Source organism: Hemitrygon akajei, chromosome 20 (assembly GCF_048418815.1).
Source record: "Hemitrygon akajei chromosome 20, sHemAka1.3, whole genome shotgun sequence".
In the NCBI taxonomy this organism is placed as follows: Eukaryota; Metazoa; Chordata; class Chondrichthyes; order Myliobatiformes; family Dasyatidae; genus Hemitrygon; species Hemitrygon akajei.
In genome coordinates this window covers 50,121,842-50,145,954 of record NC_133143.1, presented here as the reverse complement: position 1 = coordinate 50,145,954, position 24,113 = coordinate 50,121,842, and the positions used below count along the sequence as shown (strand labels likewise).

General features: G+C 40.6%; 1 protein-coding gene across 4 annotated transcripts in view; it reads right to left on the bottom strand.

Annotated features, from left to right (window-relative positions):
- Positions 1 to 664: 664 nt before the first annotated feature.
- LOC140713767 (cadherin-6-like) overlaps positions 665 to 24,113 on the bottom strand; it is a 213,570-nt gene continuing 190,121 nt past the window's right edge. For all 4 annotated transcript variants that reach the window (XM_073024272.1, XM_073024268.1, XM_073024269.1 and 1 more), the window contains exons 9-12: positions 21,060 to 21,187; positions 15,020 to 15,137; positions 10,037 to 10,288; positions 665 to 5,522 (exon numbers count right to left, since the gene is read on the bottom strand). In XM_073024272.1, the coding sequence (XP_072880373.1) occupies positions 5,032 to 5,522; positions 10,037 to 10,288; positions 15,020 to 15,137; positions 21,060 to 21,187 (989 nt within the window). In that variant the 3' untranslated portion in view covers positions 665 to 5,031. The remainder of the gene's footprint in view (positions 5,523 to 10,036; positions 10,289 to 15,019; positions 15,138 to 21,059; positions 21,188 to 24,113) is intronic.

Sequence of the window (24,113 nt, the reverse complement as noted above, 5' to 3'; positions counted from 1 at the left end):
CAACAGGTTGTGTTTCCTTTGCAAAACATCTCAAAGGTAATTGTCAGAGAAAACAATGCTGAGTCCTGTTTAGAAATTTCAGGATGGAGTATCGGGATTAGGAGTTACGATGAAGGGAACAAAGTTTAGAGGTTTGAAGAATGAGTCTGCAGCTGAAGTCGGTCATTGTCATCCTAATTCAATTCAGTGCATTAATGGACAGCCCTGTATATGATCTCTCTGTGTATTTTTTAGCTCGTTCTCTACTTATTTGAAAAAAAAAGCTCAAAAAGCATTTTATTTAACTGTCAAACAGCTGGAGGTAAGATATCCCATGGACTCTATCTTTGACGTAATCCCAGCAGCGAGCAATAGAAATGAACACACATTGAAAAAGGATTGACTGTCACATCTGCACACTTCTAAGCTACTGCTATTCCTTTCAATCTCTCTGTACTGTACTACTAAAACTTCATCTGAAGACTGTAGATGTTTAGAATTCATTTGCAACACCTTTTAGCCACCTTTCTAATTAGCCTCCATTTCTGAGATGATAAAAATGGCTAATTACAACAGTGTAGCATGAAAGTTAAACCTCACCCTAGGCAATGTACAGTCTTCTAGTATGGAGATAAGATTAAAACCACATTTACAGTAAATTAATCAAATATTTGCCAAGGCTGTATCCATACATAAAAACATTTTATTGAATAGTATCATATAAATAATCCTGGTACAAAATGTTACTTAGCAAAAGAAAATGACTCAGATTTTCTTCCATTTGCTAAACATACAGATGCTGCTAACAGTGACTATTTTTGCAGATCTTGAAATCATAAAAAAAGCAGGTATCAATCAGAAACATAAGCAAGGATCCTTCATTGGCATTAGCTATTTTCAGTTGTACAAACTGGCCCAGCCACATTGAAATATTTCACATTAATATTAATAGCCACAACGTTATTTAAACTGGCAGGTCAATACTATCAAAAGACATCTGACTGGGTTAGTGATTTTAAAAAAAAACTTGAGTTTAAGATTTAAAACGGATAGGAGTTAATCATGCAAAAATGAATATATAGAAGATGAAGATGTAGCATATGAGAAGTTACTGTCATTCCCCCTCCCCTCATTTATCTCCCATCCTGGGAAACTGGGGTAGAGATTCTTGATCCATCACTCGCTCTAAATGCACATGATGTTATGATGCATGTGAGTAATCTTGTTTTGAATTGAAATCAATGGAACCAAATCTTGGGACCACCTCTATTTTGTATGCTTGAAGCAAAAGGCCAAGGATTTTTTTTCTGCCCAACTGACGTACTTTGTAATACAGATGTCCTTTGGTATTTCACTTTAACCTTAAGTTGAGTAATAGAAACAGAAAATGCTGCAAATATTTAGCAGCATGGGTAGCATCTTTGGAGGGAGGAGTAGAGTTAATATTACAGGTCGATGACTTTTCAAAATAACCTTCCTCATTTCTATTACTCACTGGCCCATTTAGCCTCAAACCAGTTGGTGATTTGGGTCTTACACCTGTGTTGTTTCTTAAGCATGTTAGATTATATAGGTAAGTCTTCACATTGGTTAAATAATTGAATTCGATGGCACCTAAAGTGAGTGAAATCATAACATTACTACGCATTTGTTAGAATAACAAATTGATTGGTCAGGCATGAAGGAATATGGGGGAAAGGCAGCAGACTGGGGCTGAGAGAAATAATGGATCAGCCATGATAAAATAGTGGAGCAGACTCGATTGGTCAAATAGCCTAATTCTGCTCCTTTTTTATGTTCTTGTGGTCTAATAATTTCCACAGCCGGACATCAACTTCTCTTCGCATAATCTCTTCATAATGGATGCTAAATTGATGGAAAGAAATTGATTTTTTTCAAGTGCCAGAAGATTTAAAATACTCTTATTATTGGATTATTCTGTCTTTGACTGAATAGATTTAAAATATTCAGTGCCCAAGTGAAACAAAAAAGTCTCTCAAAATTTCATGAGCCAAAATGTTAATTAATTGTTAAGATTGTCTAAGCTAATCCAAACTGGACAATGAGTACAGTTATGGATTTTAAAGTAACACTCAACTTAAAAAATGTTTCTTTATGTATGATTGAAATAGAACAAATGGATCCAGAATGTATGTAATCTCAGTTACCTCAGTTGATCAAAATGTTCATAGAGTGTAATTGGTCAATGAATCCAATTTGAATATTTATGAAATATTTTAGCATGAAATATGTAAACAGCATGCCTACTGGAAAGTTGGTAGGGTTTTTTTCCCCCGTTTTTTTTATTCCATCCACTACAATCCCCCACCTTGTGTAAGCATGGTTTCTTAATGGCTAACCCCTAATTATATCTCTCGGTCCCCTGGGTAATTTTCCTTTGGTAGACATGAAATATTTTGCCTTGGGAACTTGCTGATAGAGATTCTGCTGAGTGCCTCTGAGTCGTGTTTGAGTTTCCTTCTCTTGGTTGGAGGTTGAGGATCTGGGCTTCAGTAGAGCTGATGCAATTCTCAGACTGGACACCAGAAGTTTTGGGTGCCCATTGTTCAACTCTGATTTCAATTATGGGATTTCTTGAAGCTGCTTTTTTTGTGTATCATTTCTGTCAAAGTAGACTCTAGATTCTTGTCCATCGGTTTTATCTCGCACAAAAGCCCAAAATGTTCAACCTAAGCTGAGTCAAAGAAGCTGGCAGTGATATTGCAGAAGAGAAGCCTTATCTTTCAGATTTACATAGATTAAGTAAAATCATAATATTGTAGGAATCCTTTCACAAAAGTGCAGTACATTAACAAGGTGTGTACCTTTAAATTCTAGTTACTAGAAATCTGGAACATTAAATTGAAACAATGTGAAAAGAAACAATGGATCTTTGGGTCCACATTGAAATGACATTTGAAATATGCCTAACATTTCCACATCCCATTAATAATCCCATCAAGTTCAATTTCCACGGTTATATTTTGTCTCCATGGGAAAAAAAATCATCATTATTTTTTTCTGCAGTAATCCCCTGAAATTCTATTATGTTTCGAATGCAGAATAATAAATTACTTTTTTGAATGTTCACTTCAGAAAATCGCCACTTACATTTCCAAGTGGTTCCAACAGAACCATCTTATCATTTGCACTGGCAAGGAAAACCTCCAGAACACGCTCACAGAATGTGAGCACTTGTGCATCTTAATGAAAACCTGGTGACATTTCAGTTTTGTTAGGTGCAAATCAGCTAGGAGATGTTGGTTTGGTTCCTTGATCAACATTTCCCAATTTAGGCATCAGGCTAATTCAAAGTGAAAAAGAGATTTTATAAATTTATATTGCATCCTTAAAGGTTTGGTTAGTTTGGGAGTCAGAGCTCCTGTGGACTTGCCCTTAAAGGGAACCGCAGTTCTTCCCTCTTTCTATCCCTCAATCAAATGTCAATCTTACACATTGCAAAGGCAGGGCCAATGCAAAGCTGTAAGCTTGGCAAATTTCCAAACTGTGAGTGGTTCCTTCTGAAACAGCAAGTGGTCTGAAATGTTTTCCGTGGTCTGTCCATCACCACAATCTCAGATTGCAAAAAAAAATCTAAATTTCAGCAAAGGGTCACTTGGGCTTCTGCTCCCCTTGTATCAAAGATGAGATTTACATCGTCATCCACTTATCTGATGGATGTTGCAAACAGGATAGATGGTTTTAAAGAATTTAAATTATATTTATTGAATCCCCTTTTGACAGAACTCCATTTATTGATGCTTTGTAAACACCAGAGCGCTGCTTAGGTTTTGCAGTAACGAAGATGGAGTGAATTTATTGGATAATTTTGCTGGCCTTTGAGAAGATGCCGCTGTGACGATTTATGGTGACAAGTCCAACGAAAGGGCCCGTTCAGACTAACTTTACATTGGCCATTAGGAGTGGAGCATTCAATGAAAGATGTCTCCTCCAGTCCACAGGTAAGCGTGCTCAAGTCGAATCATTGGTGCTTCCTTGGGAATCTGCAATTCTGACCCGATTCTTAGTTTTACAACAGGAGGTGAACGTTTTAGGTAGTAAACTAAATGGGAACCTTATGTCATTAGGTTAACTTTGCAGCTCAAATCTGCTGCACTTCAAACTGTCCACTACATCCAGCCAATTAACTTAGTTTTAAGATGCACCTGTAGTGATTTACATCCACACTACATAATACAGCTCTGCATACAATATGTATACATCAGTGTATATTGAATCTAAATTACAGTACAGTACATTGTGAAAGAAAACAGTTGACTTGACCACACGTTCAGCTCAAACATCTAATTCACTAAATTCACCAAAGGGATGTGCTGGCCAGCAGGCTTGCAGGTCTAAGACTGTGAACCTGGGATAGATCCCGGGCCTTTTATTAGACCAAGTCTTGTTCAGTGGTACACCCATAATTTTTCATTTCTTAGGAAAGTGCTTGTTGGTTTGTTGCACATTTTATTGGGTTTCCCAATCGAGTTGATATTTTTTGCTTGCCTGCCACTCCTGTAAATGGTTTCCATGTAATTTGGGACCAGAGATGAGAGGCAAAAGTCAGTTTTGAACCCAGAAAACAAGAATCAATGATCATGTCTAATGCCTGCCTCCAACCTGAATCCTCCAAACCATCCAAATCTACCCCTGGCTGTTGTTAAGATCTTGTTCTGCGCACATCCCTATTTTATTACATTTTCTATTCTTCTGTGTAGACAATAATACCTGTGAATTATTTCTATTTTAGAAACAAAATGATCAATATAACATGTGTCTCCACTAGTGCAACAGTGGGTCGTGTAGGCATAGAGTTAAAGTATAAATTCTCATAGAGTTGCCTTCTTGGGAATGCTCATTAAATGAAGCAAAAGTTACACACTTTTCACACTGGAACCATTCTGAAGCCATGAATATATGGAATAAAAGTCCAACAGTACACAATAAATGTTTTAGTGAGATAGATTTTGGAGAAAGTACTGGCCCGCATGTTTACACAGCAATACTCTGTTCTGTTGAAAGCTGAACTGAAGGGAATGATTTTTGTCGCTAAGAGTCCCTGTCACTGTCATCTCCGCCATACATGTCTGACAGTTTTTTGAACCTAGGTCCCCAGTCACTCAAGTAATCATAATCTTGATCTGTCTCTGTGGTAACTGATTCCAAGGAGCTGAGCGATTCTGCTATGGAACCATTCCCTTCATAGGCGTATGTTGCTAGAGAATCATAAGGAGGGGCACTGGGATCTGTATCATTCTCCTTTAGCCTCTGATTGATGAAATCTCTGACATCGGTGTTGTCTGGTATTGGGGGGTTTGGCCGAGGTAGAAGGAAGTTCTCGGGTTTGATATCCCTCCGTAACTGTGTGTCTTCGATAACCTCAGGATTCCGCAGTGTGCTGATGTCGAAAGCTTGGGTGTCTTCCTCACCACCACCCTCATCGTTGTAGCTGACGATGTTGTCTCGGATGTCCTCTTTGGAAATGATAAGAGGTTCCTTTTTCCTCTGCTTTCGCATGGCGGCAAAGAGCACCACAATAACTGAAAATCAGAAAATAGGATTAGTTCCGTTTATAAAACCTGCACGTGGAAAAAGGCTGTGGAATAGGATAATATGAGGCAGAGGGGGAGGAGAGAGAGGGAAGGAGGAGGGGAGTGAGGAAGATGGCGAGAGGAGGAGGAGGATGGGGAGGGGAAGGAGGAGGAATATTGAAACCAATGACGTAGGTAGAAAGTGCAACGACGTCCTGCGCATTGAGTATAGGGAGTTAGGAAAGAAACCAAAGAGCAGGACCTGAAAGGTAGACATTTCTGGAGTATTTCTGCTGTCACATGATAGTGAGCGCTAAGACAGAAAGACAGAACAGGTGAATGAGTGGCTGAGCAGGGTTTCAGATTCTTAGATCATTGGAACCTCTTCTGGGGTAGGGATGACTTGTATGGGAGTGACTTCAACTTCTTGGCCGGGAAGTTCATTAGTTCTACTCAAAAGGGTTTAAAGTAGTTTGCCAGGGGACGGCAACCAGTGCACCAGATCAGGAGGTGGAAGGATTGAAGGAAAATAGGTGTCATGACCAGTAAGAACAGGTAGGAGTAAGATAATGGGATAGACAGGTTGAAGCATGTGTGTATCTTAAAGTTAGGAGTATTATGGAAAAGGTTATCAACCTAGAACATAATAGATGGTACAATGATGTTTTTTAGACATAGGAGAATTAGACATTCAGCCCATCAAGCCTGCTCTGCCATTTGATCATGGCTGATCCACTTCCCTCTCAACCCCAGTCTCCTGCCTTTTCCCTGTAACCTTTCATATCCAGACTTATCAAGAATCTAACAACCTCCTCCTTAAATACAGCCAATGACCTGGCTTCCACAACCTGCTGTGGCAATGAATTCCACAGATATACCACTCTCTGGTGGAAGAAATCCCTCTTCATCTCCATTCTAAATATAAAGCTCTCTATTCTGAGGTTATCCCTGCTGGTCCTAGACTCCCCAACTATAGGAAACATTCTCTCCATATCCACTCTATCTAGGCCTTTCAACATTTGATAGGTTTCAATGAGATCCCTCTCATTTTTCTAAAATCCAGTGAGTGCAGACCCAGAACCATCAAATGCTCTCATATGATAAGCTTTTCATTCCCAAAATCATTTTTGTGGATGTTCTTTGAATCCACTCCATTGTCAGCACAACCTTTCTTAGATAAGGGGCCTAAAACTTCTCACCAGTGCCTTATAAAGCCCCAGTATTATACTCTTGCTTTTATATTCTAGTCCTCCTGAAATGAATGCTAATGTCGCTTTTGCCTTGCACACCACTGACTCAACCTGAAAGATAATCTTTAGGAAATTCTGCACTTGGATTCCAAGTTCCTTTACACCTCAGATTTTTAAAATTTTCTCCTCATTTAGAAAATAATGTATACTTTTTTTCCTTCTACCGAAGTGCATGACCGTACACTTTCCGACTCTCCATTCCATTTGCTATGTCTTTGCCCATTCTCCTAATCTGTGTAAGCCCTGCTGCAGCCTCACTGCTTCCTCAATACTACCTGACCCTTCACCTATCTTTGTATTATCTGCAAACTTGGCCACAAAGCCATCAATCCATCATCCAAATCATTGACATACAATGTAATAAGAATCGGTTCCAACACCAACCCCCGTGGAATACCACTAATCACCATCAGCCAATCGGAAAAGGCTCCCTCTATTCCCACTCTTTGCCTCCTGTCAACCAGTCAAAGCTCTATCCACGTTAGTATCTTTCCTGTGATACCATGGACTCTAATCTTGCCAAGCAGCCACATGTGTGACACCTTGTTAAAGGCCTTCTGAAAATCCAACTACACGACATCCACCAACTCTCAATTGTCTATCCTACTTGCTACTTCCTGAAAGAATTCCAACAGATTTGTCAGGCAAGATTTTCCCTTAAGGAAACCATGCAGACTTTGGCCAAGTCTTCCAAGTAGCCCAACATCTCATCCTGAACAATCGACTCCAACACCAACTGAGGTCCATTTAACTGGCCTATAACTTCCTTTTTTCTGCCTCCCTCTCTTCTTGAAGAGTGACATTTGCAATTTTGCAGTCCTCCAGAACCATTCCAGAACCTAGTGATTCTTGAAAAGTCATTACTAACATCTCCACAATCTCTTCAGCCACCTCTTTTAGAACATTGTGGTGTAGTCCGTCTGGTCCAGGTGACTTCCCTATCTTCAAACTTCAACATTCCAAGCACCTTCCCCAACTGCACTCACTTCTGCCCCCTGATACCCTCAAACTTCCAGCATACTGCTGGTGAAGACTGATGCAAAATACTTATTCAGTTTGTCCGCCATTTCTATGTCCCCCATTACTACCTCTACAATTGCCGATCCTATGTCACCTCTTTCTAATGATTTGATTTCAGTTTTTACCAAGAGCCACACCTCCCCCTCTGACTTCCTGTCTGTCCTTTTGATACAATCCGTATCGTTGAATGTTAAGCTCCCAGCTAGAATTTTCTTTCAGCCACAACTCAGTGATGCCCACAATGTCATACTTTCCAATCTCTAATTGTGCTACAAGATCATCCACCTTATTCTGTATATTTCATGTGTTCAAATATAACACCTTCAGTTCTGTATTTGTCACCCTTTTTGATTTTGTCCCGTTACACTGCAACTCATCCCACTGACAGCAATTTTGCCCTATCACCTGCCTGTCTGTCCTGACAGTCTCACTACATGCTTGTATCCCAACTGTCTCTATCACTCAGTTTCTCATCACCCTGCCAGATTAGTTTAAACCACCTGCCCCCCCCCACCCCCCCAACAGTTCTAGCAAAACTGCGCACAAGGATATTGTTCCCTGCAAGTGGCCATAACAAACCTGGTTGATAAGGGGACAGGAAAGAAAGCTTAATGTTCCAGGATTTCAATGATTTAGAAAAGACAGAGAAGGAGGTGGAAGGACAATATCACAGCTACACTCAGAGGGGCTAAAGTGAAGGGCTCACACAGTGTGTCTAATGGTAGAACTTAATAAAAAGGTGCAAGCATTCTGATGGGATTATACTACTGCCCCTCCCCCCACCACCCACCAATGGCTTCCAGGACATTGAGGAACAGATACCCAGGGAGACTAGGGAAAGATGAGGGCAAACTCCAGTGGAACATATTGTATGGTGTATACGCTGTTGACCAGAAAGAACTTCAGTCTACAAATCAGTGAATTCAAATGAACCAAGGACAGTGGAAGCAGACAGATCAATTGCCTTTGTCTTTGCCATAAGGCAGGAGATGGAGGCTGCCATTTTATGAAGAGACTGTGTTCTCCATTTTGTGAGCTAAAGTCACTTGGCTTGATCAGTGTTTTAAAGTAGACACAATGATGCCTCAGGTAATTTGCCAGACTAGAGATCATTTGCAAATAACTTATTTGTGAGGTGTTCTTTGGTTGGATATAACATGCAGGGTTTTGACTGCTGGGGTCTGTGTCTGTTCTGCACGATTCAAGCTGGTCGCTGACTGAGAGCTAAGCCATAAATTACCGATTGTCACTTGCTGGGAAGAGGGCAACAAGCGGATGCTGGACTGGAGCAGAGCCAATAAAAAGGTTTTAAAGGTCAGGCACATGGCCTACAGCCAGTGACACTGGAATGCAATATTTGAATTGGTAAGGATTGAGTATAAAAGCGAAAGTTTTCACATACAAGATAACAATGACTCCGCAGGACGTTCACCATCACGGATGTAAGGTGGCCCACAAACATATGGAGGTTCCGAATGGGACCATGAGGAACACGCAGCCAGCAGCCAGAACGTCTTTTTAACTGCTATTACGGTTTCTATTGTTTGACTGTTCATGGAATGTCAGGAGAACATCGTAGGTGAACACACAGATATTTGGTATGTAAGTTTATGTGTTCTTCCGTTGAGCCAAAGGTACCCATCGGTAATTACAGATTCTCCCTGTGCCTCCCTGATCATTATTACAAAGGATGATTCTTGTAACAAGCCATTCAGTTGTGTGCTCCATGGTGTAATGTGATCTGGCATTGGGTAATAAGTATAATCTAATTTTCCTCATGACAGGAAAATGTTAAATTAAAAACTCAATGTACCTTCTTGTTACTATGCAACAGCAGCATTTTAGGGAGATTTCCTACATTCTTTATTTTCACTTCATTTCCTGATTAGAAGAAAGCTTGTAACTACATTTACAATACTGTTTGTAAAATTAATAGCCAACCATTGCCCTCCCATAATCTTCTTGCTTTCAGTTAGTTAGGTGATGTTGAATGGAAAAATGCCTAGACATGGTTTGTCACACGTCAGCCTTTCTTTAATCTTCCCCTGACATTTTTAGCAGCACTCTGTATACCTCAGGTGGTCAAATAAATTTTGCTAAGTCGACTGCCCTTTGTCAGTCAACATTGTCAGTTCAGACATTCAGCACTGTTCTTCAGTATTCTCTTGCAAATGTACCCCACTGGTTCATGATGATGGGCAGAAGCAGACAATAAATTGAAATGAAATTGTGACTGATTAAAAAATAACTCACCGAGCAGAATAATGATGCACAGCAGAATGGCGATGAGGGCTCCAGTGCTGAGCCCAGGAGGAAGGATTATAGCTTCAGTATTGCAGGACTGCATGGTGCCATCACTATCACAGGCACACACTCGAATCAGAAGGGTATTGGTGCTGCTCTGAATAGGATGTTCCTTGTCAGAAATGAAAACTGGCAGAAGGTAGGTGTTCATTTCTTGACGGCTAAATCCTCCTCTCCTGGTGAGAATCCCTGCTGTGTTATCTGAAAAAATAATATTGAATAGGAAAGAATCAAGCAGTTATTGTTGTCTCTTTCTCCCAGCCCCTTTCACAAGAGGGCAAAACAAACACTGAAAAAGACAAATGATTAACAAGCTATCCCCATGAAACTTATATTTATTGTTTGGTATGCCTTTGTGCCTCAGGGATCATAGGAATGCTGTCTTATCTGCCATCTTTCAACCTTCCATCAGGTTAATGCAAGATAAATGGTCTGAGGTAAGGATAACAGCTTTATAGTGTGAAGAACTCAATAAATTTGATCCTGTTCAAAAAATTACATTTCTGTTAGAATAGACATGACAATAAACTATTAGAATCACAATGATGTTCCCTAATATTCCTTTTGTAAAATGAAGAATAAAGACTAGAAAGAGTAGAATCTAAGGACACGATTCCTGGTGAACAGAAGCATTTTCTTTGTGCAGAGTTATAATGGTGATATACTTCTCAATACAGGCAATTTGGCCTGGCAAGTGTATACTTTCACACAATGGAATGGGTCAGGCTGCTCTCTCCTTCCAGGAAATTACATGGACAGGCTACCATATGTCTCTCAAGAGGGCCAGTTAAAAGTGATAAAGTCATAGAGGACAAAAAAGGAGCTTTGTCTCATTGCATCGATACCAGCAACCTTGCCTATCTATATGAATTCCACTTGTCTACATTCAATACTTGTGTTCGTCTCACTCAAGTACCTGTCCAGGTGCCTCTTAAATATTGTGACTGGTCTTGCCTCCAGCACCTCCTCTGACGCTCACTCCGTTTACTGACAACTCTGTGTTGGATAAGTGTTCAAATCAAATTTATCACCTGAGGTACAAAGTGTATCACCCATGTCTGTTCTGTAGATTTGGAGATTTAGTCCTTCAAATTCCAGAGTAGTTTTCCCAATGTCCCAATGAAAATCATTGGAATTATCAGAGAAACTACATAATATACTGTTTCCCATGGAGTTCTCGAGAGTGGGAAAACTGCAAAATTGATGTCTTCCATTCTTAATAGAATGATGTGGTTTGAAGAATTTCTCTGAATCTGTGAAAATAATTAATTAGCTATTTCTTGTACAAATTAACCCTCCAACCATTTTTGGAGATTTCATGCATGTCCAAAATTGGCTGAAAGGTGTAATTTGTACAAGAAATCTTCCAATAAAAACAAGGTGGATTATAACCCAGGATTTTGTCATAATGATTAACATCATCCTAGTTTTACATATTGTATTTGCACATACTGAAAAACAAGGATTGCTCTCCGCCACGGCTTCGCTCTCTGTAGAAAACTGCTGAAACATGTTTGACGTTCTCAGTTCAATTCCCAAGTTCTCTATTGGCATGCTGTTTATGAACTGCACTTTGCATATGCCAGCGGAGTCAGATTTATATTTTAAAAAGTCTGAACTGAGAGTCACAATGGTGAGAGTTCACCTCAGACCAGCTGTTGCTCTTTGTGTGAAAGCTGGCATAAGGCTGGTCTGGGAATTAATAAAGGGCACAACTGGAAGATTCTTAAAGGCTGAAATTAATTATTCTGATGCTAAGAATAAACTCTGCCTCATTTCCATATGAATTATATTTTATCATACATGTCCCGATAATAAATAGCCCAATATTTACCTAGAATGTTTAAACCTGTTATATTTTCATGATCAATGAACCTGCTGTTATAGCAAAACACTGTAATTTAAAACTCACTGACATTATGTATTTTATAATAGGAAAGCCAAGAATGTTCTACATACAAATAGGTAAACTGAGATTTATGTGTATCGTAAGACTAATCTAATCCAATATAGTGTACTGTATATTAACACTTAGCCCTGCAAGGGAAGAAGTGCTACACCTGTCCATTCACCTCCTCCCTCTTCTCCATTCAGGGCCCCAAACAGTCCTTCCAGGTGAAGCAACACTTCCCCTGCAAATCTGTTGAGGTTGTCTACTGCACCCAGTGCTCCCGATGCGGTCTCCTCTACAAAGGTGAAACCCAACAAAGATTGAGGGACTGCCTTGTTGAATATCTTCATTTCATCCACACAAAACAGGATTTCCTGGTGGCGAGTCATTGTAATTACAATCCTCATTCCCATTCCGACTCGTCGATCTATGGTCTCCAATTCTGCTACTATGAGGCCACTCTCACATTGGGGGAGGAACCTCATCTGGGTAGCCTCCAACCTGATGATATGAACATGAATTTCTTCAAATTCAGTTAATTTTCCGCTTCTCCCTTCCCTCATCTTCAATTCCCCACTCTGGCTCCCTTCCCACCTCTTCTCTTCTCCTCACCTGCCTATCACCTCCCCTCCTGCCATGGTCCACCCTCTTCTCCTATTAGATTCCTTCTTCTGCCCCACCCACCTGTCTTCACCTATCACATTTTAGCTTGTACTACTTCCCCTTTGTGTTGGTGAGTGGCCAAGTGGTTAAGGCGTTCGTCTAGTTATCTGAAGGTCGCTAGTTCAAGCCTTGGCTTGAGCAAGGCACTTAACCGCACATTGCTCTGCAACGACACCGGTGCCAAGCTGTATGGGTCCTAATGCCCTCCCCTTGGACAACATTGGTGGCATGGAGAGGGGAGACTTGCAGCTTGGGCAACTGCCAGTCTTCCATGAAAAAAATCTTGCCCAGGCTTGTGCCCTGGAAACTCTACAAGGTGCAAATCCATGGTCTATTGAGATGAACGGAAGCCTACTACTACTACTTCCCCTACCCGCACCATCTTATTCTGGCTTCTTCCCCCTTACTTTCTAGTCCTAAAGAAGGGTCTCAGCCCAAAATGTCAACTGTTTATTCATTTCCATAGATGCTGCCTGATCTTCTGCATCCCTTCAGCATTCTGTATGTGTTGCTTGAATTTTCAGTATCTGTAGAATCTCTTGTGTTTAGTATATATTAATATGGGATGGTCTAAGAGTAGTTAACTGAATATTATGGTCTTAAAGCTTGGGCGTTTATAAAGTCAGTGAGTATCGTCACCCAGTTATCCTGCCATCTTAATTTCTTCATCTTTCGTCTATTTGTTTCACGACTAACTTGAGTATCACGTAATAGAATAATTTATCATTGAGAAACTAAAGGTGATATCTCACCTCTGGTGATGTGCTTTGATATTATTTAACGATTTATTACAGATACTGCCAATTAAATGAAATTGATTCTTCACATTCCTTGTACTTTTGCAGTATTTTATATTCTGTCTCTCACCCGCAGGTCCAGAAGAGATTTTAGCTTCAAATCTGACTCTTGAGATAGGAACACCTAATATTTATGTGCATGAGTGAGGGAGGGCCACAACAACTTTCAAAATAGATGTCAAATTGAGGACGCATCTGCTCTCTGTTGGAAGTAAAACATCCAATGGAACTACCTTGAAGAGGAGGAAGGGAGATAATTTTGGCATGGAATTGTTCAAATAAAAACAAATTTTCAACAATTATTTTGTCGTTTTGTGGAATCCTGCTGCGTGTATATTGGCTGCTGAGTATTTTTTACATTACAACAGGTACTACACTCCAAATATACAGCAATAGCTTGGTGTACTCAAAGATACGAAACATGCCAAATTCATAAGAAGAATTTTCCTTTTTGGAAACACTAATCTTAATGAGAATAATTTATGGTGAGTTCCTAACACTTTGCTTCCATTAATTAAAACAATAGAAAGTAAAACATTATTCATCGCAAAAGGAAAACAAGCTTGTTTTGCTGCATGCTATTTGTACTAAGATCTTAATGTTAGCATGTCAGTGGTGGATAGCTTTGCGGATGAAGGGGGGAGCAGTTCCTCAGACATATGTTTCTGTGGGTTTGAGTAATTATTTTGGATGTGGCTTTCAACAGAGTTGGCCCCATTTGGCGTTTCAGTAAATCAACAACATGAACCAGTTGCAACAGTAAAGAAGTCCCTTCTTTTCCTATTTTCTACACTGGATGAGAATCAACCAAAACCAGGTCAGTGGTCTTGTGACTTTAATCTCGGGAATTTAATGAAACTGGTCAAAAGCCTGCAGCAGGTTGTACTTGGGGTACTAACAGCCAAGCGGCAGATTGATGGTTGCCTGCTAAATGCTTTGCAAAGACCTGCTACTTTGGATGGCAGCTAACTCTTATCTACATTTGGCCTTCTGCTTGGAGGCCCCAATGAGAGCAGTGGTGTGTGAAGCTTTGCCACTGGCAGAACAATAAAGTACACTGAAGTGCAGCAGCATCAGCTGTGGCGTGTGTTTAAAAGTCTGGCTTAAACACTAGCGAGCATCTCTGTACCGCATCCCTTCTGATTATGCAGAAAGCTGACAGACGCAGGTGAAGAAGTTTGAATAACCTGGCGCTTACAATCCTTATCAGGCCCACTCAAATGCACCAAGCTCCTAAGCAAAAAATTTCTCTTATTCCAGCTGCCATTCAAGGTTTGACAACTGACACAGGTGGGCTTGCTTTAAAAAGAACTCATTTTGTAAATAGTAGTCACTACTGAAGATAGCAGATATGAAAATGGTCATAGTGATTTGCAGTGATACAAACAAAAACAGGTTACAATCCACCATCTTACTCCAGCATCTGTTCATTCTTAATTCCAGTTGTGATACATTAAGTTGAATATAATTAGTTGGAATTCCCACTAAGTGCTTTTCTTTTAAGCTTTAAACCTTTCTGAGTGTTTTCAGACGACATGCAAGAAATATCAGTGACAGGTTTCAACGGAGCTGAATTCATACCTTCATTATCCTGGACTGTGAAGTTAGGGTTATTAGCAGCTTCTGGAGTCAAGCTGAAGAAGAACCTGGACCCACTTGGTGGGGAGTCTTGATCCACAGCGCTGATAGTTTGGATCAGCTGTGTTAAATAAATATAAAACTCAATGTAACCAGCATTCAGGTGGTATTTGGGTACAATATTATGTACAAACAAAGCCAGAACAGTAATCGAGTCACGTAAATAAAGTAAATGCCAATATTTTGCAATCTACCTATCCAAATTTCTAAGTGACGATTGCTGCGATCCCTGTCCACTTCCTGGGAACCCAATTCCATTGTCTCCCATTTGTTCATCAGAGCTCTGGTGCCCATTTATTGGTGCCCCCATTTCTACCCTCCCCATTCATTCCCGTACACTCACCAAGAAACTTGGTTGTGTTTGCCGTGTTTCTGGGGCCTCTTCGCCACTCATTCCTTCTAAACTAACCAGGTTTGTCAGTAAATGAATTATTCTAGTTTGTGACACCTTTGAAAAAGTGAATTAAAAGTTTGTTGGCTTATTAGTAACGTCTAATAGTCCAGTAGATCTTCTGTTCCAGCACCACTAACAGCCTGAGCATGCAGGATTAACAGTTTTACTGTGTCCTGCTTACTGCTCTGCAATGTTTACTCCGCTTAGCATTGATCTGAGAATGAGGCTGTGGCCTGCTTCAACTGTTCCAGGCTTCGTGTCTGAGGACTCACGTTTGTTTCAAATGCTGTTTCCTTACTTTTATTGTTTGCGCAATTTGTGCTTTTCTCTTTTTCCACACAGTGGTTATTTGTCAATCCTTTTTATGGGTTATTTTGGGTTTTTTTTGTCACTGCCTATAATGTGACTAATCTCAAAGTTGAATACTGTATACATATTTTGTTAATAAGTATACTTTGAACTTCTGTGCTCATGGTTGTAATGGTTTCTTCCATATATGTAGTTCTATTGATACTCATAGTATAGTAAGATATCCCAAAGGTCTTTATGTGATTGATAAGAAAAGTTGACACATAGGGAGATATTAGAATGGAGACTTGATTAAATTGATAGGTTTTAAGACCAAAAGACATAGGAGTAGGATTAGGCCATTCAGTCCATTGAGTCTGATCTGCCATTCATTCATGGCTGATTTATTCTCAACCTCTTTCTCCTGCCTCTTCCCCATAACTTCTTGATGCCCTTGCAAATCAGGAACCTATCCACCGCCACTATAAATATACCCAAGGTTTTATTAAATGAGGAATGAGATGTAGAAAACCAAAGAGGTATAGGGAGGAGCTTCAGTGATTTACGAGCCAGGTGGCTGGAGGCACGGCTGCCAGTTATAGAATCCCAAAATATACAAGAGGGCAGAGTGTTGTAGGTTCTGATGAGAATACAGAGATAGAACAGACATGACCAAGAAGGCATTTGGAACAAAGCTGAGGAGATTTCAATGAAGGATTTGCTGGACCAGGTGTCAGTCACCTAGTAAGCTAATATAATTATTAGCAAAGACTATACCCAAAGATATTTTAAATAAGATAGAAGAATTTAGTGGATTACTGTGCTGTTTTTAAGCTACAAAGCCTTGTTATTCTCTTCCCTAAGTGTGTGGGTGCAGAGTCTGATACATTTTACAGTGGCCTGGCTAGAGTTTCCTCATATAAGATTAGAATTAGAATTGTGGGGGAAGAAGTTAGACTGCCTGGAGTGGACTGGAATGATAGCAAGATAGACAGAAATAATAAAATCAGAGGAATGGAATGCTTTTATAAATAATTCACAAGGCTCGTATATTAGCATGGCATATTAAAAATATTCATTTTTGGATTGTTCAAATTTTAACAGGCTCAGTAATGAAATATCTGATATAAATTCATCCTCCGTCAACTGCCTTCAATGGAGCCAAATTTCAGAAGTAGAGCTCAACTTGCTACTGCTATCTCATTACAAATGTAGTACGTCCACTCAGTGGCCACTTTATTAGGTCCTCCTGTTATTAGATATCTCATGAGTCAACCTATAGCTGGCAAAGTGGTGACCCCTCCCATTAGACAATTATTAACCTCTGTTTACTGCACCCTGCCAGCACGGACACCCTGTGCAATACTACCATCACTTCTCATCTGGACGGTGTGAATGTATACCAATTACTGTATAATATTGCGGTAATTCTTGCTTCTTACGGTAATTCACACTGATAAATCTTATCAGTGTGAATTTGGAAATCTTGTACATCTTATTTTTAAGGTAACTTTTTTATAATATTATTCTCTAATTGTATGTCTATGCACTTGTAATGCTACTGTGACACGGTAATTTCCTTTAGGATCAATAAAGTGTCTATCTATCTATCTAATAAGGTACCCACTGAGTGTATGTTTGTGGTCTTGTGTTGCTGTTGCCCATCCACTTTAAGGTTCAATGTATTTTGTGTTCAGAGATGTTCTTCTGCACTGTTGTAACATGTGGTTATTTAAGTTACTGTCCCCTTCCTGTCAGCTTGAACCAGTCTGACCATTCCCCTCCGACTTCTCTCATTAATAAGGCATTTTCACCGACCTTAAGGCATGCAACACACTGGATATCTTTTTTTTTTGTTTTTCACACCATTCTCTATAAATTCTAGAGACCATTTTGTGTGAAAATCTCTGGAGATCAGCAGTTTCTGAGATACTGAAACCACCCCTTCAGGCTCCAACAATCATTTCATGGTCAAAGTCACATAGATCACATTTCTTCCCCATTCTGAAGTTTGGTCTGCACAATTGAACCTCTTGATCATTTTGCCATGTTCCTATGCATTGAGTTGCTGCCAGATTGACTGGCTTATTGGATATAAAAGTGGTCACTGTGTGTACAAAGAAGAAGAAGAATAGCCCTTGACTCGGCAGTGGAGTTATTGGGGCACCGTCATGATAGTGTTTCTGTAGCAAGCTATTCTTGTTTTTACGAGGCCGAGTTGCTAGCTTGATGCTCAACCTGACTTGGATTCGAACTCGGGAACCTTCGCTCCGGAGTCCGGCGCTGATATTATTGCGCTACCAAGCGGGACACTGTGTGTACAAACAAGGATGAATTTCTCGCCCGTGTATTTAAGGTACTGAATTGGATCTTGGCCCATTCTTCAAAGTGACCCGAGATCAGTTCTAGCTTAAGGTAACATACGGAGTAGAGTTTCTGAATAATGGTTTACACACAGAGTGGATGAAAATCAGACAATAATGGATCCCTAAAACATCAATAAAAATCCTATAATCCCCTGTAATAAAAATGAGATTTGTTGAGCTATCATAAACCCATAGCCTCAGATAAAAATAGATACTATTACTGAGTGTATACCCAGAAGTACTGGTTAATACTGGAATTTGAACTCATGGTCTTGGCTAACACTTTAGGCAGCACTGTCAGGAAATTTTCGTTCAGATTTTTCCCAGGAGCAGTCTGCTTGGTACAGCGGTGCAGGTAGGGGGGAAATATCCCTTGGCATTCTTCCGATAGCTGCTGAGTTTCCTAGTAACATGCCCAGCAATCATTTGCTGGCAGAGTAGGATTTTACATGCACATCTCATGGAATTTTAGGACAACTTTAGAGAGTGATAACGTGGTGTACACATCTTTGGGGTATTCGCCGAGAATAACTGTAACTTATCAGTCAACACTGGTGTCCCAGAGAGATAAATGAATCAAATACACAAGTATGCCACCAACATTTCAAAGTCAAACACTGTCTTGACATGAAGAGATTGTCATTGTTTATCATCCTGGGATCAATACACCAGGAATACTATCCAATTACACAAAATTATGAGAGGTACGGACAGGGTGAATGCATGCAGGCTTTTACCTGTCAGGTTGGGTGAGACTAAAACTAGACATCATAAATTTAGGGTGAAAGATGAAATATTTAAGGGGAACCTGAGGGGGAAATACTTCACTCTGAGGGTGGTGCGAGTGAAATGAGCCAGCAGGAAATGGTAGATGCAGATTTAATGCAGGGTCCGTTTAAGATGTTCAGGACAGATTGGCCATATCAGTGGATAATATACAACAAATAGATTTTTAAATTTTTGCAATGTTGCTTGTAACAATCCCACAATGGAAAATTTAGGAAAATGTTGAACGTATGCTAACTTAGCTGACTTTATGAAATTCAATTTGAGGGCATTACACACTGGGTTATAGTAGATTTGGCACTAACATGTAGTTACATGCAGAATTTCAACCATTTTGTACAAGTGAAGGAAAATGTATCTAGACAGCCAATCATCCTGACCATCTGCTTTTATATTACAGAGATAAAAACGTTATCTCAGTGTTCCACTTAAATCTACTTAAAAACACATAAACTTCTTTTAATGATGTGGTAAGGTTACACTGAGATGTCTAACTGAGACCCATCTTCAGCTTCAGGAAGGAGTTCCCTACCCGATAGGGCAGATTTAAAAAGGGACTGAAATAAGGGGTGTAGACTGAACGGTAGGAGAAAATCTGCAGATGTTGGAAATCCAAAGCAACACACACAAGATGCTGGAGGAACTCCAGAAGGTCAGGAAACTTCTATGGAAAAGCGTAAACAGTTGGTGTTTCAGGCCGAGATCTTTAATCAGGACTGGAAAGAAAGAGGAGAGGTCAGAGTAAGAAGGTGGGGGGAGGGGGGCAAGGTGGCAGGGGATAGGTGAAACTGGGAGGGGGGTGGGGTGTGAAGTAAAGTGCTGAGAAGTTGATTGGTGCAAAGGATAAAGGGCTAGTGAAGAGGGAATCTGATAGAAGAATATAGACCATGGAAGAAAGGGAATTATAAGGAGCACCAGAGGGTGATTTCTCAACTTCCAGTCTTCACCATTCCCCATTCCTGTTTCCCTCACCTTGTCTCTTCACCTGTCCATCACCTCCTCCTTCCCTTCCATCATCTTCTACACTCTCCTATCAGATTCCCCCTTCTCCAGCCCTCTATCCCTTTCACCAAACAACTTCTCAGCTCTTTACTTCACCTTTCCCCCCTCCCAGTTTCACCTATCACCTGCCACCATGTATTTCCTCCTCCTTTGCCCCACCTTCTTACTCTAACTTCCCAGTCCCGATGAAAGGTCTCAGCCTGAAACATCGACTGTTTACTCTTTTCCATAGATGCTGCCTAGCCTGTTGAGTTCCTCCAGCAGAGTGAGTGTGTGTTGATAGGACAGCTCGAGTGAAGTGTAGTAAATACTTCTGAGAACAGGCAGCTTGATGGAATGGCAAGAAATCTAGGACCCCCACTTCTTCCCTTCAGTTTTAGTTTTTCAGCTGCTGAAACAATTGCGAATGCCGAATTAACCCCCGGGATTTGACACCACTAAAGCACTCCTGGTGAGTTGCAAGTTTACAAGAGAAATTGACGGTGTGTGTATTGAAATGTTCTCCCCTCAAGCTAGGGAATTTAGATCTTGGAATAATGGACCAAGGTGAGGAGAAATTTGTGCTTGTAGATGGTTAGTCAACGGGTACATTCAAAGCTGAGTCTGATGGAAACTTGGTCATGAGAAATAACAGAGAATATGGGGATGTGGCACAGAATTAGCCATGATCACATTGGATAGCAGGGCAGGTCCAAACAGGTAATATTGGCACACTCTTGTGGACTTGATCACTCAAAGATTAGTGGCCAAAATCCTAAATCCAAAATTACTTCCTTAAATCTCCCTTTCTTCTTCTAATATGCTTTTTAAAATTCACCCCCTCTGGCCATTCTTCTAGTCATCTATCCAAATACCTCCTTCTGTGACTTGGTGTCAAAATATTTGACTACTTTCTTGTGAAGGGCATTTTTACTATGTTCATTACACTTTGTAAATAGTTATTCTTGAATCAATAAATTGAGGTCTCAGAGAAAATCAGCTCAATGGAGAAGTTAAGGATGGGGCAGATTCTCCATGAAGACTTGAAAGGTGCAGCAGACTTGGCAAGGCTAGGTGACCTTCTCCTGCTCCTATTATGTTGTATTCCTGTTCACTAGTTGTCAAATTGTGCAAATAAAATAAAATGGAAGCAATTAAAACAGCTTACCTGGCCAGCCTTTGCATTTTCACATACAAACGTCTCATAAACCTTTGGAAATTCTGGTGCGTTGTCATTGACGTCCAAAACCTTGATTTGAACTGGTACACGGCTACTTTGTTTAGATTCTTCTGTAACTGTAAACAGGTAAAAAATACAATAAGTAAATATAATTCAGGTCAGTTGAAATTGGCAGGGCAAGTTTAAATCCTTATTAATTCTTGTATTGTGCACCCATTGAAGCAAAACTAGATTGGAGGCAAATACGTAGAAAAACAACATTCGAGGCTCATTGTTTTCATGTTGATTAAATACAGTTTGATCAGACCAAAACCACCTCTCAGCTTGTGTTCCGTACATCTGTAGATAACATCCATCCAGATCAGACTACTAAAGGCCAAAACAGCCCAATGGTGCTCCAACATTAGACCGAAAAGTCCAACTCATATTCAAATGAAAGCAACATCTTCAGCCCCACTCCATTAAATAATTTTCCCTGCCCCAGTTGCTCATCCCAGCATTTACAAGGAGACTGTTGCGACCTATGAAAGATGCTCTGTCTATAATAACCAAAAGACTCAGGAACTATCTCAGAAACAGTGCTCTGAGTTGGGGGGGGGGGGGGGGGGGAGGCGTGGTGAGCTGAAGAATAGCACAGATCCCAATATTTGCATTTAAACAAACAATTCCCAGTAAAACCAAAGTCTAACCCAGGCCAAAAAAACAGCCTCATGCCTTCTCTAATTAATGAAATTCAGCACTGCTCGGAGAATAACAGTAAGCCATGTGTAAACGCCAAAGTTTAAAATTTTTAACAATACTACATGCAAGCAAATCACTTCCTACTCCACTTTTTCCAAGTGGAAAAATAATCAAGTGGATGTTCAGAAAATGCTCACAGGGATGAAACATTCTTTAGCTAAACCATTTCTTGCACTGAAAATGAGATCAAACTTTGTAGTATGGAAGCGTGGCAGTTGGCGTAACACTACTTACAGAGGCAGCGACCAGGTTCAATTCCGTCGCTGTCTCTAAGGAGTATGTAAGTTTTCGTTTGTGACCCTGTGGGTTTCCTCCCACTCTCTAAAGGGCTAGTAGGTTAATTAGTCACAGGAGCGTAACTGTATGGTGCGGCCTTGTTGGGCCTTGTAAGGAGGGCCTGTTACTGTGCTGTATCTCTAAATAAATATGTAAGTGCTATCTGTTTAGGGACTACAGTTCAAATTAGGAGTTTAGTCTTGCTCTGGGCAAAGGAGACTTGGTCCAGACGTACTGTAAGTGCTCCCACTGTGATTTCCAGCTGTGTTTGTAAGCTGTATCCTCAAGCTGTATTTAGGAGCCGAGAGGTAATGCTGCAGCTATATAGGACCCTGGTCAGACCCCACTTGGAGTACTGTGCTCAGTTCCGGTCACCTCACTACAGGAAGGATGTTGAAGCCATTGAAAGGGTGCAGAGGAGATTTACAAGGATGTTGCCTGGATTGGGGAGCATGCCTTATGAGAATAGGTTGAGTGAACTTGGCCTTTTCTCCTTGGAGCGAAAGAGGATGAGAGGCATTGATTGTGTGGATAGTCAGAGACTTTTTCCCAGGGCTGAAATGGTTGCCACAAGGGGACACAGGTTTAAGGTGCTGGGGAGTAGGTACAGAGGAGATGTCAGGGGTAAGTTTTTTACTCAGAGAGTGGTGAGTGCATGGAATGGGCTGCAGCAATGGTGGTGGAGGTGGATACGATAGGGTCTTTTAAGAGGCTTTTAGACAGGTACATGAAGCTTAGTAAAATAGAGGGCTATAGGTAAGCCTAGTAATTTCTAAGGTAGGGACATGCTCAGCACAATTTTGTGGGCCGAAGGGCCTGTATTGTGCTGTAGGTTTTCTATGCTTCTATGTAACTGAAAGGCAAACTGTGTCTGCTGGTGATTTCAGTGGAGGCAAAAGTTTAAACCAATAGCATTTGCCTCCGTCATCTGAGATTGTGTGCTGTGAGTGGAGTGACATTCCCCATTGAAGTGTACAACTCTGAGGCAAAAATCCCCTCCCATCTTGGGGAATGAAGCTGAGAGGACTGTAGGGATCCTCAGTGCACTGAGCATTAGGTATCATGACATTCTTAATTCTTCCTATCAAATAATATTGCTGGATGCAACAAGTATCTTTTTCCAAGTATCTCTTTAGACCAGCGGCAAGTCAGACTCTTCAGTAGTAAGTCTGGATGAGAAAATGTCACTATATTGTATTTCATTTTAAATTCACCTAAAACAGCAGCTGTAATAGATGGCCACCAGTTATTCGTCCCCCCCACTTTGGTTCCAAGTGACAGCCAATACACGTGCATGCATTCACTGCCACTCACCAAAGCTGAACACCCAGCCCACAAGCCTTGGGGGTAAAACAGATCTTTTGTTTTATTAAGAACCCTGCAGTGATGCCAACCTAGAGTCATTCAGTTACACAGAAGAGAAACAGGTCCTTTGGTCTAACTGATCTGCGCAGCCACAGATGCTAGTCCCAACTGCCTATGTCTGGTCCATAGCCCTCCAAGCCCCTCCTCTCCATATACTACCCAAATGTCTCTTAAATGTTGCAATTATATCTACCTCAAACACTTCATCCAGCAGCTCATTCCAGGTACTCACTACCCTCTATGTAACAAAGTTACCTCTCAGGTCTCTTTTAAATCTCTTCCCTTTTAGCTTGTATCAGCACCCTCTCGTTTTGGGCTCCCAACCCTGGGGAAAAGACTATGATCATCCACCTTATCCATACACCTTGTGATTTCATAAATTTTGATGAGATCACCCCTCATTCCCCTACGCTCCAAGAAATAAAGACTCAACATCCTCTGCCCATAACTCGTGTCCTCTAGTCCAGATAGCATCTTTGTTAATTTCTTCTGTACCCTCTCCAGCTTGGCAATGTCTTTCCTATAACAGGGTGACTAAAACTGTACACAGTATGCCAAATGCTGCCTCAAAGGAGAGACATTGACGTATAACAACATAATGTCCTACTCCTTGAGGCCCTGACTGAAGGACAGCATGCTAAGTGTCTTCTTCAGCACCTT